At 50.0% G+C, this 17,800-nt stretch overlaps 5 protein-coding genes across 5 annotated transcripts; 2 read left to right on the forward strand and 3 right to left on the reverse strand.

Moving 5' to 3' along the window:
- Positions 1–8,153: 8,153 nt before the first annotated feature.
- PHYSODRAFT_289252 (hypothetical protein) lies at positions 8,154–8,737 on the reverse strand. Its single transcript, XM_009540944.1, has one exon. It carries the CDS (start codon positions 8,468–8,470, stop codon positions 8,189–8,191), a length of 282 nt encoding a protein of 93 aa, XP_009539239.1. The 5' UTR covers positions 8,471–8,737; the 3' UTR covers positions 8,154–8,188.
- A 409-nt stretch (positions 8,738–9,146) lies between these two features.
- Positions 9,147–11,952, forward strand: PHYSODRAFT_342474 (hypothetical protein; the record flags this gene model as incomplete). Its single annotated transcript, XM_009540945.1, has 5 exons — positions 9,147–9,638; positions 9,683–10,507; positions 10,583–10,907; positions 10,975–11,366; positions 11,452–11,952. The coding sequence occupies 5 exons, from the start codon at positions 9,147–9,149 to the stop codon at positions 11,950–11,952; spliced, it is 2,535 nt and encodes an 844-aa protein (XP_009539240.1).
- Positions 11,953–13,618: 1,666 nt separating this feature from the next.
- PHYSODRAFT_307883 (hypothetical protein) lies at positions 13,619–13,948 on the reverse strand (the record flags this gene model as incomplete). The annotated part of the gene is made up of 1 exon (XM_009540946.1): positions 13,619–13,948. One exon carries the CDS (start codon positions 13,946–13,948, stop codon positions 13,619–13,621), a length of 330 nt encoding a protein of 109 aa, XP_009539241.1.
- Positions 13,949–16,633: 2,685 nt separating this feature from the next.
- Positions 16,634–16,915, reverse strand: PHYSODRAFT_534251 (hypothetical protein; the record flags this gene model as incomplete). Its single annotated transcript, XM_009540947.1, has 2 exons — positions 16,634–16,745; positions 16,824–16,915. Coding segments are annotated over 2 exons (204 nt in total), but the record flags the coding sequence as incomplete, so codon positions are not given.
- A 269-nt stretch (positions 16,916–17,184) lies between these two features.
- On the forward strand, positions 17,185–17,481 carry PHYSODRAFT_534298 (hypothetical protein; the record flags this gene model as incomplete). The annotated part of the gene is made up of 1 exon (XM_009540948.1): positions 17,185–17,481. A coding segment is annotated over one exon (297 nt), but the record flags the coding sequence as incomplete, so codon positions are not given.
- Between the last annotated feature and the right edge of the window lie 319 nt (positions 17,482–17,800).

Genomic DNA, 17,800 nt, shown 5'->3' on the forward strand with positions numbered 1-17,800 from the left:
TGACGACTACAGCGTCCAATCAACTACTATGGATACGTAGTACAGACTAGAGCGTGAGAACGAGACGGGTAACAACTAATACCCGATTTTACCGATGTGATTAGGTATTAGGGTCAATGTAAAACACATAAAGTGATGTCTGCCACATATGATTCCCTTTTAAATCCGGATATATCAGGCGTCTCGTTCTCAGTACTGTATGTCAAGGGTTCGTGATATATACCAGAATTTAAAGAAGGTTGCTTGTTAAGAGCAGAGGTGGTACCTTCTGTATGAGCTCATACAAAAACAAAGCTAAAACTACTAAAGTTGCCAAATCAGAGGCCGCATACCTTGAAGTACCGCCGAGTGTATTGAGACCACATTTAGGTCTCACCAGATGTGAAGTGGTGTTATGTTAGGTCTATCAACTCTCGCAGGCCTTGACATATAAGCCGATAGGGTGGTTTTGGGCGGCGTCCAATACTTTAATATTTTAACAACTTCTATGTTCCCATTAATGCCGAAATTGGGTGCATCCTGAAATCACATTTTAGATTTGTGACGCACATTTGTCCAGGTTATGATACATTTACTACGTGATTATACTCGACGTTGCTGCCTCTACGGAGAAAAATAGTACTGAAAGTACCATTATTTTGTTGCTACTTGAGGGTATCATATGGGGTTTTGTACAGGATGGTCACCCCTTTTGGCAACCCCTTTTGACAACCTCACTTTACGTCACAAATTTACTCCACTGCTCGTTTTCTTTCACTTTTGCTACGAGACCAATTTGTGATTTCAGGATGCACCCATTATGACGATTCCACTTTAAATCTTATAATCCATACAAATCAGCATGTTGAGCTTTGACATCCGTATGAATCCTGTGCAAGCTACTCAAGCCAATTTGTTGCAGCTAGTACTCTTGTGCAGCTGATATGTTTGCAAATTCCGGCCTCATAGTCACCTGCGGCTTACTTCTCCAGTTGGGCAGCTGGCTTGGGCAGGGCTAAGCAAAATACAATATGATATTGATTGGACTCTCCAACCTTCCCCAATTAACTAGGGCTCCGCGTAGGCTGGGGTAGGAGGACCTTGGTATAAACCCCTTTTTTCTTTTTTTTTTTCTTTTTATTGATTCTTTTTCTTATTAGCTGCGGTCATCTCCTGCGCCTGCTTCGCAGCCGGCTTCGCAGCCGCAGCATCTGCCCGAAAATTTGCCTTAAATCTGTAGAAGCAAGATATCAACCGGCAATGATTTACAAAATAAAAAATGTGAACCTTGGTTGAGATCTGTTTGTAGCTTATAGAAAATGCAAATGCTTACCTCTAGTAGTCCACTTCAATCGTTCCCGTTACTTCAATTCGTCAATATATGTATGGATTCATACCAGTGTCGTCGGTAGCACACCGGTTCGAAGTGCCCACGCATATAAACCTTTTGGAGGGCCCAGTGCGGCACCGGAGTCAAACCGGTTGCTAGAAAATGTACCAGTTAGATGTCAAGAGGTCGTTTGACTTGACGTACCACGATATAATCCGATTTGGTCTGCGATAGCAGCACTAACGTTGTTTCCTATCCCAGTACAATTGGGTTATTTTCTTATTTCTCCTCACTAATGTAGCCACAACTCAAGTGTAGAGTTAAAAAGAGTTAACCATAAAGGCGAGAAGAACAAAAGTGTCTAATTCATGTGGATAGTTTACTTCGGTTTCCCATCATCGTACATCATATCCTACGCTTACCAAAGCATGCCTTAGATCTCATGCACCTGTAATTCAGATACAAACCTCACAAGGTTCGAAATTTTGCTTTTAGTATAAGCATTCTATTACAATTGAGCTCGATTTCTGTAAGATTTTCACAGCAAAAGTAAGTAGCAACGGTTCTTACTATTATATACTTATTCGTGTTTTTAACCTCCTCTTGCACACCAATTGCCGTCGAATTCATGGGGAAGTGATCATACCAAGCACAAATTGTATAGATTTCTGCGCCAGACTTCCTATTTCTTATTGCACGAAATTGGTGACGGGGTATCAGTAAGTTATTCCCGTAAGTTACTGCGAGTTATTGTTACGGATATTGAAATTTACCGAGCCCTGGGCTTGGGTGTTTTAATTAAGGTGTTGTCATCTCGAACCGCATATTTTTATTTGATGCCACTAAGGCTCGGTTTCGACAGGAGCTGCACCTATACGATTTCAAAAACGCTGAATGCGTCTCGAGGTTTGATTTGGTTTTGCAGCGGTTATCCGTCCATGCCGCTCCACCAAATGAAGTGGTTTTGTTTATTCTAATCGTGAGCTTGCCATATACAAACGCAAAGCACCTGACAAGTATGTATTCTTCGACTCGCGAGTTTGAATGCAGATGCGGCGTTCAAAGTGTAAAATTCGCTATCCAGCAAGTAGCGCTATAAATCTGTCGTTTGGCTGCTCGGCACGATGACACCTAGGTAGCCTGATCGACATGCATCCTCATCTACAATACCGGTTAATTGCAGACGGTAAACTAAAGTAGTCTTCCAGTATCTAGTATTTACACGGCATCTCATCCGGCAGGCAGAGGAAATGCCTGTGAATAGTACAATTGTGACAATAGTAACGGGAATGCGGCACATCTGCTGTTTATTGTACTAGAAGTATTGCCGTTTGCAGATATTTTGGCCAACGCATGCTTATTATCTCGTTAATAATCTCGATTTTAATCCAGCCAGCTCTTAATTAAGACCTAGGTCTGATTTATATATCTCGCCAGTACGGTCTAAGATCCGAGCTTGGGGCTCTGTTTTCTCGACCAAGGCGCTTTTCTACGACTTGGAAACGCAGAAATGCCATTCTAGACGGGCCAAACCGAGTTTCTGGGCCTAAAAGCGGCCCCCAGCAAAGCATAAAGCTAAATCAGCCCTCGCCTATCTCGTGTCCACTCATATTAAGAGACAGGCGTGGTCTATTTTAGAGGTCTATTTTAGAGGGCAAAGTATTTGCAAGCGGTAATACTTGGCTAATAGCCAAACACTTCTATCCGACGATGTTGTCAAGCATCTTTATCTGCGTTTTCCGAATAAATGTTTTTTTAGAATACGAACTATCTTAACGTTTTAAATACAAGATAGTTCGTATTGGCGAAGCTCCGAACTGCGAACCCCCCCCCCCCCCCCCCGCGTTCACCACCCGGGTCCCCAATAGTACCAATACTACTGCACATGTTGTATGCACTCTGTGAAACTCGGTCTTCGTATCTATTATATCGGTAGTGAGCGATTGCGAGGAGTGTACATGTAGGTAAAGCATTTGGGCTTAGCGAATAGGAGCTAATTGTTGTCTTGCTGAGTCCGGTCCAACCCCCAGGATGGAACAAAGTCGTGCCTGCGGCCCGAAGAAGCTCTGAAATTTGAGGTTTTCTATATGCTCGGTCTCATTGTGTTTACTAGAATTGTGCGACCATATCCAAGATGAAGAAATATGCGCCCATGGTGTAAATGCAGCCACTGTAGAATAGCTATGCGTGGAATTCTCTATTCCGCCATGTATTAGCGATATGCCTCGTACGTTCTTACCTGTTTGCTCGTGATTTGCCAGTCCGATCAAGGATGTTACAGGTGCGCTAGTATTCGCAGCTCGAAAGATTCGAACTGTCGTTAGGCCAGGCGCGTGTCTCATCGACATTCTCACGACTTTCGAGCAGCATACCCATTTCAAGTCTGGGGTAATTTCCATTTTTAATGTTCTATATGCTTTGAAGTGCACACGGGGCAAATGCTGCGGCTACGAAGCAGCCGCAGGAGATGCGGATAGATCGTAAAAGAAGTACGTCCTAACTCAAAACACTAAAATAATTCTTCGAAGTACACGTAATCCAAAATCCTCCTATCTCAGCCTTCGTTTAGTCATAGTGCTGTTTGTGTAGAATGACATGGCGGGTGTGTCCGTGCTATCGGATCTCCTATCGGTATATTTTCACCCCTGAGAACTGCGAACCCAGTCCCCGAATTGGCACATCTGCACAATCGGGGTTTTCCTATCGCGTCCCACGCGCGGACGGAACGCCTGGCGTCTGTGGCTGGTGCCCGTGCTGGCAGTTCCTTCATCTTGCAAGATCTTGGTCATCGAGCTCACAGCGTTGCTGGCGCAGATCTGCTGCCTTGAAAAACCGTAGAGAGACCGGGGCAGCGTCACCGTCGGTCAGCCGTAGCTAGCTACTGTTCCAATTCGGCGTCATAGCCAACCACTTAAGACGGGTAGTAGTTTAGTTTTGTTATGAGCTCTCGAAAATATGCGGTCCTGTAGTGGTAGTTGTCTTAATGCAGGCGTAAGAAAAACTTCTGATCGAGCGCGAAATGAAGGCATCATAGCAAACGGTTTATATGCGTGGGCAGATTGAACCGGTGCACTACCGACAACACTGGTATGAATCAGTATATGTCTGGGTACGTATGAACGAAATGAAGTAAAGACTAAAGGTAAGCAATTGAATATTTCTACAAGCTCTAAACAGATATCAGCCAAGGTTCGCACTTTTCAATTTTGTAAAGCATTGCCGGTAGACAGTTTTAACTGGCAAATTTCCGGGCAGATGCTGCGGCTGCGAAGCAGGCGCAGGAGATGACCGTAGCTAATAAGAAACTATAATAAAAATAAGGGAAGGAATTTATACAAAAAATCTCCTATCCCAGCCTTCGCGGAGTCCTAGTTGACAATAAATCTGATAAAATTCCGCTGGCATTAATTTTTCGACTGATTGATGCTAAAAATTTTGGTCACTAAAAGCACTGCTTAGTGACCAGAATTTACTAGGGCTCCGCGAAGGTATAAACCCTTTATTCTGGGATAGCAGTAACCCCGGAGGGAGTGCTGTGGCCAGCCCAACACAGGTTAATTGGGCGTCACCCCGGTAACTGGCTCCGGTAAACTGAAGCCGGTAACTGAAGCCGGCGAACTGAAATAAACTGAATATTTGCGTTGATGCTATGGGATGACGCGTTCTCCATCAATCCCAAATCTCGGCTCCAGCTTTGGACACTACGGCCGCGGGTGCAAGCTAACGATGTTGCAGCGCTTCAGCGGTTCTCTTGACGTGGTCCGTGGGTGCTTTGGAGGACGAGGGGGTAAGGCCTGAGACAGCCTACACGGCCGCAAATGGTGAGCACTTGGACAGAGTTTTCTGCGTGTCGGCTAAGTAGCACTCGCAAGTATGTACGTAATTTTGCGCAAGTGCACTCGCGGATATATCTTTCGCGCGATCGAGTTGTCGTACCTATTTAAATGCGCAATGATAGTTGGCGAGTGTAGCGCGCGTGGCCGCGAGAGACTGAGGTACCCTCAGGCATGGTGCTTTGGCTCCGTATGTGATTGCTAGTTTTAGTGATGCTGTTTAGGCTGCCCCCGGTGGGTATCATATAGACGCGTTATCGGGCAGATGCTGCGGCTGCGAAGCTGGCGCAGTAGATGCCCGTAGTTAGAATCGCCTGCTTCGCAGCCGCAGTAGATGCCCGTAGTTATAATCAACTAACTGTATTTCTTGACTCGAATTCTGTGTTAGATCAACATTTGTGCTGCAAAACCGCTATCATGGCTCGAGCGTAAATTCTCAACTGATACTGGCGATACATAACAAGGAGACCCGAATACGAGTCCTTGCGCCCAAGTTTATCCATTAGAAAACGTACTTGCACGTACAACCTTTTTACCGTGTCTGTAGTGTTGATCGATGGTGTGGAGCTGATGCAGCCATACAACGAGTACGAGGGATTGTCTCCAAACAAAACTCCGTAATGTGTCGTTTTTTCGACTGCTATACGCCAAAATGTTTGATCATTTAACTGGTCCTATGGACGTAGTAACTCGAAATCAAGTGTCGAGGACACGCCAACTACTTGACTTCTTTATTTTTTACATGCACCGCCTCGCCGAATTAGACACAAATGCACTGTACCGCAGCCCCGAGTTTGCCTCACCCAACGTTCCTTAGCTATCCCAGCCTACTCAAAGCTCTCGTACTGGGATAGCAGTGGCCCATAGGTCATGCTGCTAAATCGGGTTATTCGCGCCTCGGTAACTGAAGCCGGTAACTGAGGCCGGTATCCGTGGTCCTTTGTCGCTGTCTGTCTTTCTATTGGTGACCCGGTAGCTGAAGCTGGTAACTGAGGCGATATCACTTTCTGTCTAGTAGATCTAAACATCAATCGTGTTGCACCTTCAGCATTTCGAATTCGGCGCAGATCAAAGTCGTGGCGATCTACACTCCGCTCCCCCAAGAGATGAGTTTCGCACCTGAAAAAGTTCGCATATCGAACCGCTGCCTTCGTACAGCTGACGAAAAGAAGCGACAACACTAAGTGATGCCCATCAGCGAGACCAGCGCGCACTCACAGCCAACGACGACTAAGAGACAACACCCGTCAGCTGAAGCTACTCTAGTTTAGCGTCGTAGTCAACCTGGACAGTCATGTTAGTTTGGGGTCCTTGATGGTGGTACTGCGGCAATTGTTGTCGCCCCCAGCCAGGGCATGCGGGTGGATAGGTAGGTACGACCGCTACGAACGACAAGTTTTCAAGTTGGGAGTGGTGTCTATAGCTCATCGACTAGAAGATGTGGCCACGCTACCTTGCGACCGGGTCGCAAGGGGTTCTAGACTTATGGGGCCGCAGCGACCCCATAAGTTTAGAACCCCTAAATGGCAAGACATACGAAATCGCAACATTTACTAAGAACTAATATAATGTACCAGGATTTTCGTAAAGGTATCGCTCACGAAGCCGTCTGGACTCATAGCGCATCTTACCACTTGCCAGGCAAAAGAGGCGGTGGATAGTTTAACTTCTAGCGATCGAGGTTGCAGCCGGATTTCTCTTCGATTGTCGTTATATGCGTACTCCAATGTAGCTGGTAGTTGTCAGACGAAAACAATTTTCGACTGCAGTGTTTCATACTTCAGATTCTGAAATAGTACTTCTGAAGTTCAGAAGTACTATTTTTTGTGTCAAAAATCCGGGTTGCCCCGTAAAATTGCTATCCCAGCCTATGCATAGCCCTAGTTTTTATTTTATTAATTATTTTTCTTATTAGCTACGGCCATCTCCTGCGCCTGCTTCGCAGCCGCAGCATCTGCCCGGAAATTTGCCCTAAAACTGTAGATGCAGGATATCAACCGACAATGCTTTACAAAACTAAAAATGTGAACCTTGGTTGAGATCTGTTTGTAGCTTATAGAAAATGCAAATGCTTACCTCTAGTGCTATTGTTCAGCCCGCTTCAATCGTTCTCTTTGCCCAGTAAAATTCCCGATCAAAGCGGTTCTAGTATCGCCAATGATCTACAACAAAGCTCATTCTGCACATACACACATAGTGTGTCAGGATGTGCGGCCAGTTCGGATCTTATCGAGTACAGGGATGAGCGTCTATAAGAGCGCGGGTCTCAAATCATATTAGGCGGGTATACAAACATAAAGGCCTTTATGTGTGCAACATGTTGTACTTTCGAGTTTAATATTATAACTTTGTAAAACTATGTGTTTACGACGCGCTCTTATAGGCGCTCATCCCTGTATAGGGACCACATAATGGATACATAAAACTGAAGTTTGTGCGACTAGCGCAAAAGTTAGCCATGTGAACCGTCTCATCAATTGCGGATTGACAGGGTAGGGTACCCATGATAAGTCTGTTGATGTTGATTTATTGAAAGTTTGAGGCCAATAGCGCGTTCTTCCTGCCCCTATGTCGATTATTTCAGAGTCCGTCGCGTTGAGGAACGCGATCATTGGGGAAGGCAGCACGCTCTCTATCGTCATCGACAAGAATGTGACGATAAATCACCTGAAAAAAAATGCGATCAATGCGAAAATTGAAGACATCGAGGTTCCTGCGCGCAGCTTGCAGTTTTCCTGGCAAAGAACAATGACGCATGGCTTCAGTCCGACACTGAAGCCATAAAGAAGCTGAAGACGGAAAAATATCGGCTCTTGTTAAAGAGCTGACACACAAAGATCACGAGCTCCAGGCCAAGACGTGCAGAAAGGTATGCCCGACCCCTCCACCGATCAAATCCACTTGCTGGTACGCGACGAACAACCTATTGTGCAGCAAGAGGTTTCTCGCAAGCGCAGCCGAGTACGTGGTTGGTTTCACGACGTGTCCCGTCAATTCCAAACGAAAAGGAGAAGAGTGGGCAACGGTGATCGTGCCATACAGTACTTCACAATGTCCGACTTCCCGCCTTTAACGTTAACAGCTTGATCCAGTGCGCTATGACCCGCGACTGCTCCTCGGGGATCGTGGCTACGCGTCCGAACTGCTTGTTGGCGACCAGCGCCTGCTGCATCAGGTTCTTCATCTCCCGGCTCTTGAGCATCTGCGCCAGCGAGATGCGCTTGTCGGACGCGGCAGCTCCCGCTCCGGTGGCGCTTGACGACGCGTGTCCAAGCCCCGTGTCGGCTGCGTTGTTGTGTCGACTCACCCTGCGCACCACGCTGGACATGACCGACGAGCACGAATCGGTCGGCTGCTGCTGCTGCTCCGCCTCCGCCACGTTCTCCGTGGACTTCTGCAGCTTGCGCATGGAGTTGATCGACTGCGCGGCTCGACTGAAGCCTCGCAGTCTGCCGGGTTGGAGCTGGCTCTGACCAGCAGCAGAGCTGGAGCTTGTAGTGGCTTCATTGGGATCGTCTACCGACTCGTTGGTCTCCGATACGCGGGCAACAGTGGCTGCTGAGCTCGTCATAGGCGTCTTGGCTCTTGGAGCGACCTTCACACTCGCGATTCGCCCGCGACTGCCACGCGCGCGGCCTTTTCCTCGGCCTTCACGCGTCGACGGAGCTTTCAGGTGCATCGCAAACCTGCTCAACTTCTATAATAAGCTTAATAATACATGTACTTCTGTAAATGGCTACACTGTCAACATGTAGCCATGTGCGTCATCATCTAGTGACCTGCCTCCCATCATGCCATGATTTTCATAAGGTCCGGGTTTTAAGCCAATCACCTGGCGTTCCTTCCCACACTCCAGCAAGTGGGCCCGACACCTCATGGCCACCACGAGCGCCTCTGTGGCGGAGACTCCTGCGCACCCAGAGACGCCACAGACAGTAGATCCGACGATCTCTTCGTCTTTGTAAGACACCGGAGCAGGCGCCGACCAAGTTGCAAGCGCGGAGATGGCTTCAGAGACGCAGGAGACGCAGCAGAAGCAGACCCCGTTTGACGCCAAGAGTGTAGCCATGAAGAGCAGCGCAGACGGTGTCAGTAGCCGCACCAGCCGCCCGAGAGCTGCAGCTGCAGCGGCGAATGCCGAGATGGCGAAGCAGGTCAAAGGCGAGGAAACAACATTGAGCGTCGTGTTTGCCAAGGCCGCGAGCGATGCAGCAGCCAGCAAACCCCCACAACAACGTGCCCCAGCGGACCATGCAGCCAAGACTCAAGATGTAGCTATGTTACCTGATGATGCTGACGATGTAGCCATCATGAAGGAAGAGCAGCCTCCAGCCGAGGAAGGCAGAAGGAGGCCGTCCAGAGCTGCAGCCGCTGCTGCGAACGCCGGAATGGCTCGACAAGGTAAAGAGGAAGAAGGTTCGCTGGGCATGCTCTTGGCTTCAGCCCAGGTGCGACCCATGGAGCAGGAGCAGGAGGTGGTGGAGTCCAAGCCTACAGTGACAAGAAGCGTTCGGGTGAGATGGCTACACCTCCCACGAAGAGGCCTCGAGTGGCGGCAACGACAGCGGGCAGCAAGAAAGTGGCGCAAGACACGCTGGAGCTCGCCAGCGCTGAGCAGCAGCCGCAGCGGGGCAAGAAACGACGCCAAGCGCCCGTGTTCGAAGCTGCGCCGATCATCACGGACCTGCCGCCGCTGCCGTTCACGACCCCCAGTCCCGAGCTGAAGCTGAAGAACAAGAGCAAGAACAAGAACAAGCACGCGGCTGCAACCACAAAGACCAAGGCCAAGCAGTCCGTGGAGGAGGCGGCAGGAGACGACGCCCGTCACTGCGAGTTCTGCAGGAAGGCGGCGAATGTGTGCGTGCTGATGCACTGCCACGCGTGTCGACGGGTGTACCACGTCAAGTGCTTCTGGCACGCGTTCAAGCCGTACGTGGATGCGAAGGTGTCGATTCTGGACCAGCTGAAGCGTCTGCAGCTTGAGGCACCCGAGCGTCGTGGCAACATCTTCCGGTGTGCGTCGTGCAGAGCTGCGTTTGTGGATTTCTGTGAGAGCGGCGGGTATCTCTGGGAGTGTGACTGTCCGACGTGCGCGCAGCCGGAGAAGGCGATTTACTACCGGCAGCGGAAACTGGTGCAGATGATGAACGATATGGAACTAGAGAAGCAGCGCAAGAAGGACCAGAAGGACAAGACCAAGAAGAGCGGCGCTGCAAAGCCACCGACCTCGACACCGAGCCGCTCAAACTCGACGTCACGCAGTCAACGTACACGAAGAGGCAGCGCAGCGCTCGATGATGGAGTGCTTAACGCGCGGACAACCAAGCCTTCAACATCGCGGAGCGTGCCACCTGAAGGTCTTGATGTGAAGAAGGAAGGAGACAATAATGCCGAAGGGAGAGGATACGAATGCCGGACCTGTGGACGGGGTTAATGGAAGAAAGATGCAGTAAAAGCGGGAAGTGAAGCCAAGGCGGTGCCGATGGACGTGGACGCCGGGGCTGACACCCAACCTGGTTCAGGTGAGCCAGGAAGTGCTGAGAAGACTACACATGGACCGGAAATGGAGCAACATGTCAGCACGGTAGCGGAGCGACAACAGGAGTCGCACCCAGCAGAAGCTGCCACGCAGCATCAAGAGACCAAGACCCAGCCAGAGCTGCAGCAACTAGCACAATATGCTGCTGCTGTCAAGAAGGAACAAGCAGAGCTTCAGGCAAACCAGGAGCTGGTCCCCGCGAAAGCAGGAAGAACAGTCCGTGAAGGTGAAGTACGAGCCTGTTGGAGAGCCCGAGCAGCCTGATCTGAAAGGGGACGAGCTTGTTGGCGCAGTGCGCGTACATCACGAAACGAAGACTGAGCGCTGGTGCTTCCCGATCGTGTGCTCTCGGACAACGAGTCTTCGAGTGTCGGGTATGATGAAGTTGGGGACGTGCAAGTGGCCGCTCAAGAAGAGAGCCGTCATTCAGTGCGCGTGCTGCGATAAGCTGTTCGGATACCCCGAGTTCGTGCACCACACAGACAGCAGCTTGGCCAAGGACGCGAAGTGTGCGACGGAAGACCCGATGCCGTACCTATTCGTCGAACACCGGGATACCACGCTCCACACACCACTCGACGATTTCCTGCCTGCTCTTAGGAGTTGGGCTGGTCGTCAGAGCGCGAATAACCCGCCCACCAATTCGCGCAGAGGGCACGCGTTGAGGCGAGAGGCAGCCGCAGCGGTCGCAATCCCCACGATGAATATGACGAACCCCAGAAGCGCTGCCAGCCACAGTGTCCAGACTCTGCGCGCTCGCGCTATTTAAGCGCCCCAAGCCCCGGAGTGACAAGACTTCGACTGCGGCGCGATTGTCGGACCCGCCAAGTTTGGACTTTTTGGCGCTGGTGGTGTGTCTGTCGCCCAAGTACGTGATGAACATGTCGAACGGCAGTCTTGTAGACCGCGTGGTGAGGTCGAACACTTCGGTGCCCGACCACTCGTTCCCGCGCAAGTCTGGATGGCTGGCCTTCAATTGGACGGTGACCTTGTCGCGCCAAGTCACGTGCACCTGCTGTGAAAAGTCGTACACTTTTGAATCATTCGTGGAGCACGCTGGCATTTCCCTGATCGAGCTGAAGCAGAAGTCCCGCCAGGTGTTGTATGTCGTGGAGCGGACGGACGAGTCCGCACTGGTGCCGTACAACTCGTTCGCGACGGATCTGGAGACAAGGCCAACGGGCTGGATTCGATCCTGGACGAGCTCCACCCGCCGCCTCCATCCCCTCGACCTATATAACAACAAGAAGGGTTCATGCGTTCGAGTATGAATGTGCCACGTGTGGGTGGATGGTACCCTGCAAGCTAGGCAGCTCCGGAGACGAGTTTATTAAGGGTATCGATATTGTACCAACAAGAAAAATAAAATGAGCACATTGTTGGAATTGTCGGTTCCTCTACATTTTATCTGTCATGAAGCTGATCGTCGGTTGAGAGTAAGTAGTCGAAGCCTACTTACTCTGGGCTGTCTCATTACTACCACCAGTTAGTTTAAACGTGGAACCGAATCTTATCGCAATGGCCTTGTACTGCTCAAAGTAGTCGACGTAGCGCATGAGCTTGAGGTACGCCTTGCTGCCTACCCCCTCCTTTGCCATGCCCAGCTCACCGTACACAAATCGGTGGTGGGACATCCCCTAGCATTTTCGATACACCGCGTGCGACTTATCGGTGATGTTGGGGCCGCCAGGCCCCGACATTTCCGACATTTGCACCCGAACTCCGACAATCTCCGCCGCCGGCGGAAGCACGTGGAAGGCTATCAGGACACTATCAGACTGTAATTTGACGTAGTTAGGAGTATCTGCACAAATGTATTACTTGCGAGGTATCGTGAACGCAAAGTAGGCTTGGATGTTCAGGTTCATTGGTATCTCCGACGACCTGAACGATGGGTGCGAGCGGCGTATACGTCCAGGCCCTTTGCCTAGTAGTATTCACATGTTGTAGGAATGAAGTCCGCGCTATCAGATGCTCTAGATGCAAACAAGGAGACATATATGTGAACGCAAAGCGACTGCTGCGTGATAGCGCTAGTTGCACGTCCTCTAGGCCCGCTACGCAATGCATTCTTCAGTAGTACATCGTAGCAATAGAGGAAAGAGCACGAAGGCATCCTCCTGACACTAAATTGAAGCCGTAGGCCCCCGCAACAGAGCCCTTAACGCAGTTATTCACTGGATTGAAGATGCACTATGTAAGGGTGACTCCCACACTAAAGTAGGGTTTCTAAACTACATACCATGCTCCGTGGTGCCCTACGAAGGTTGTCAAGAAGCTTTGAGCCGCCCAAAGCGTGCTACAGCAGCGTCACGGTGTTGAAGGGAACCGGGACACTGAAGCGGGACACATTCGGTGGCAAACGGTCACATTAGGTCCGATCCGGTGCAAATCGGTGGTGGGACATCCCCTAGTATTTTCGATGATACACCGCGTGCTACGCACGCGGTGTATCATCGAAAATACTAGGGGATGTCCACAGGGAGCGTTCTAGCTTGAACATTAACTCGCCTTGGGATTAAAACTACACCCTATCCCTAAAACCCCCTTTACCCTTGGGGCACAAAACCCTAGACCCCCCTCTACCTCCCCCGGAGGGGGAGCACCTCGCGTTTAAGACCGCATATTGATTCCGATTTTTAAGTCGCGATTTCTCAGCAACTGTAGCTGGTATCAGCTTGATGGCGGCGGCTCCGTAAAGCTGCCGATTTCAGCTATATTTTGGAGTCTTCAGTGGCAGATGGAACAGCCAAACATAACAGCGCCCCGATTTCTCCTATTTTCAGTTTAAGGCCACGATTAGACTTGCTTTCAGTATGTATCGACGCCTGTCAGCCAAAACAGTACCGTTTAATTTCACTTAGGTACGCTAAGAACTCTGGAAGTGGATATGTATTATTAGCATTAAACTAAAGAGGGGATTTAAAGATGCAGTACCTACAGCACCATCTCATACAGCACTGGCCCCGGATCGATACCGTCTTGTTCTGGGTCTGTGTTTTCTTCGCCCGCTGCTTGCGTTGCTTTCGTTTCTTGGGTTGAGAAGGCGCCGGGTCGTTCCCAAGCTGATCTCGTGTCAGAATTCTGCCTTGTGTAGTAGTTGTTTTCCTCTTTCGTCCCTTTGTTTTCCGCGGTGGCTGAAGCACAAGAATGTCGTGCTGGACGATCTCTTTGACCCTCAACCATGCTGTAAGCGGATTCAGCTGGGGTGTAGCTCTGTCTCTCGGTTGTTTTCTTGGACGCCTTGGTGCTTGCTTCTTGCGGCATTGTTGAAGTACACTGCAGCAAACGCAGAGAAGAAGTCGAAGGTTTGCACCAAAAACATATGTATTCTATATTTATCCAGTGTTTGAGCTCTACTGTAATCGCATTTACTCGCTTCTATTGGTCATAATGAAGACGGTCTTAAACTGCTCCGATGGCCTTAAAGCGGCCGTTTGCCTTAGTGGGTTAGTGTCCACTTCCACGCGAGATGGTGAAGAATGCAGCGGTCTTAAGAAAAACACCGACCTCGCCTTCAAGGATCGCGACCTGGATAAGCACAGCAACAGTATCAATAATCGAGACTGTCGAGTCTGGATTTCCTGAAGCCTACCTCTTCTTCCAGCGCGTTGAGCTTGTCCACTTCCGCCTCGCAGCAGTACACGTTCATGTCGACCCTGTCTCACAGCAGCACAATCAAACGTTCATGAGAATATGGGCGAGACTAAGGAGAGCCATTTCCGGAGATTTGCGCGGGGGGCCATTTCACAAAGATAGTTCCAACGAGCTCCTCAAAATCAGCCGGTTTTAGACATATTAGGCATAAGTCAATTTTCAGGTGTGCCCGTCCCACCAAGGTGTGTCCGTTGCAGAGGACGATCTTGAAGCATTAGATGCACTCTTCCTCGAATCTTAGTAAGAACTTCTCGTCCCCAAGAACGGAGCATTAAGGTTGCTATCAGTGGACTTGTTTGGCCGTCTTCTCTCCTATAAAACGCCTCAAAAGAAAGAGCCTCACTTTCAAAAACAATTCAACAGCGGCAGCACCCCAGCTGCAGCACCCCTCCAGCAACACTCTCCCAAGTATTTGTAGCTTGACTACATGTACCCATGCATATAGTGTGATACCGGGTTATAATGGCGCCGATGATAGTTATATTCATGACCACGCGGCCTACAGATTATTTCAGTCCGTGCGAAAGTAAACAAAACGCAGCATGATTTAGAATACTGCGAACTTACAAGGTTGCTGCGCTTTGGCTGGGAGACCTTTTTTCTGCTTCGTATTCTTTTAATCCTAGACGTGCAAGGTCTGCAGGCTTATTGTCAGGCAGATAGTTTAGAAAAAAAGTTCAAATGCAGCCCTCAGTGATGCCGGTGTGGCACAATGTAAACACTCTGCGTGATGTGGACGCGTGTACCAATATGTAGTTTTGTTGTATATTCTTCGGTGGCTGGTGCAATAGTTGGCGGACTGCCTGTGGAAGGGTTGGGAGTTCAGCCACAACTGCAGCTTTCGAGAAGTCTGTCATGAACGATTCTAGCAGTCGAAGGCAGGCAGATGCTGCGGCTGCGAAGCAGGCGCAGGAGATGCCCGTGGATAGCGTTTTTGCAGCACAAAAGCTTAGCACAAAATTCGAGTCAAGACGCACTGTTAGTTGATGCTAACTAATACCTGCCATCTCTGCGCCTGCTTCGCAGCCGCAGCATCTGGCAGGTAATGTGCATTCAAGAATTTTTTAGGCCGAAACGATGTTCCAGCCAGCAGTCTTGTTTACTTTACACTTCTAACTGGCTGTTCTCTGAAATTTATTTCAGAGTTAAGGGGCGATTGGAATCCCTGGCTCATACCTGACCAGCTTGATTCATTGACATCTAGCAGTATAGGCAGGTTTTGATACAAATTATCGGTTAAACTGCACTTCAGTAAGACGCATACCCCGCCTAAGATGATATTTTAGGTGAATGTTACATGTGGCGGCAGGTTGTGTGGAACACCTCAAATAGCATTCGAGCGACCTGAGTCGAAATTTTGCATTAATCGATCAGAATGTAACGATAGAAAAATACAGTACGGGGGGGGGGGGGGGGGGCGTGGTCTTGACGCTATAGTAGCGGGCTCTATCATTGCCAAAGCCCCCAGATACAGGTGCTGCAGTCCAAGTCCACCCGAGAGATTCGATACGAAGAGTTCATCAAGCAAATGCCATACAGATCGTCAAGCTGAAAGCGTGGGGCGACAAATTCGCAGATAAATCCACGTGCCATAAATAGAACTGCTGCTGAGCGCTGCAAAGTAGCAGAGAGCTCTGTCCTCCATGACTTTTGGTAAATTTGTACTACCGCAATTCGCATGTAGAGAGCTGCACCCTACCGAATTTGTTTTGTAGAGGGATACACCCTACCGGAGCTAAAATACCAGACGCCCGATTTTGCTCAAAAAACGAATCGGCACCAGACGCCCAGATGTATTTATCAAAATTACTAAACTGAGCACTCTACCTCAAGTCTCTCAAGGCCGAATCTCACCAATGCGGCTGCCGACACAGCCCAACTTATTAGCTTGTTCGCCGCCACCACCCCAACTTGAGATCGAAGTTCAGTAGAGCAAGCTTTGCGTTTGTTCCTGCCGCCGACAGAAGCACCCCCACCACCACTCTTCCCCCTTGATACTTTTCTGTAGGTAGACCCGGAAAGAACGTATCTTCAGCGAAACAAACATTGCAGTGTAGTCTCAGGTGCTTGACCATAGCCTTCTTCATTGTAGCAGTGTAAAATGGTAGGGCCCGCGTCGTTTTGCACCTGCCTTGACCTCCAGACAGGCGAGGGTGACTTGGTGGCGCCCGCGCCGTTGCAGAAATGATCGCGCGCTGAGCGGCCGAGAGTGCAAAAATTACTGGCTTGAAATTGGTGTATCCCTCAACAAGTCAAGCCCTGTCAATCTGAAGACACAATTATGATTGGCTAATACTATCCTGTATCCCATACGTGGGTGGGCAGTGGAGCTCCGTCGAACACTAAAATGGGTGTGATGTCGTGCTCTTGCAGCAGTTTGATCTGCTGGATGCTGAAGTTCAGGTACCTTTTACAGGTGCAGTTGCAGTTTTTAGCGCTAATTCGAGGGTTGGGTTACGAAAACGGAGATTAATTCGTTGCGCACGCGTCGGTCGGTCGCCCCAGCACGAGGTCCACGGGGCAACTGTACGCGCCCTTGTAAAGCCACCCAGAGGCATCCACCCCACGGTCTTGCCCGCGAACTTGGACACGTGCACCTGGTCCGTGACGCTCTTGAGCACCGGCAGCAGCCCCGTTACGCCCATCGCTAACTCGTCCCGCAACTTCGAGTTGAATCTGTCGCCAAAGTGACGACAGGGCTTCAACCAATGAAACGTATCTGCGACGTGTGGCGAAGCCAAGTTGAAGTGCGTGAAATTTAGCCAATCACAAGCGTCTGCGACGTGTGACGAGATGCTGCTCGTGCCTATTGCAGCAAAAGTTGCCTTTGCCCTTGTAGCCGCTCACTTCCGCTCGCACAAGCTCGGCGCAACTCGCGCAGCCTGTACCGCCGTATTCTGCGCGAGAGCCGTCAACTGGAGCCCAACACGCGCGAATTGTACCGTCGATTCGCAAGATCAGTGCAGGTGACAAACGAGAGCTTCCGATCCGGCTGCCGTTTACATGAAACGCCTGATGGGTACATCCAAGATGTGTCTATTCACGGGGCTGAACTTTGGCACGAAAGGCTGCTTTACGCTTGCTCTAGCCCGCTGCACGATGCAGTGCACCTCTGCGGCCATTTATATAGCTCAGGAAGCTAGGCACTCATTAGCATTTGACTGCACCTTGAGCGCCTCCTGCGTCAACTGCACCACGCGGAACTGGGACATCATCGAAATGGGGTGATCCCAGTAAAGCACAATCCACAAGCTGGTGGAGAGGAGAGCAGCAAGCAATGGACGGTGCGGCGGCGTTTGTAGGCGACGGGAACTACGTGGGCGATGGCGGGGGAGCTACTGCAGCGTTTGTGGTACGGAGCGGGAGTGTGTATGTTGATAGAGATGACATTGTTTAATTGGCTTGCTTGTTGTCTGTGGATGGAGTAGGGACTTCGCGCCGTGGAAGGTGATCCGGAGCTGT

Source organism: Phytophthora sojae, assembly GCF_000149755.1.
Source record: "Phytophthora sojae unplaced genomic scaffold PHYSOscaffold_17, whole genome shotgun sequence".
In the NCBI taxonomy this organism is placed as follows: Eukaryota; Oomycota; class Peronosporomycetes; order Peronosporales; family Peronosporaceae; genus Phytophthora; species Phytophthora sojae.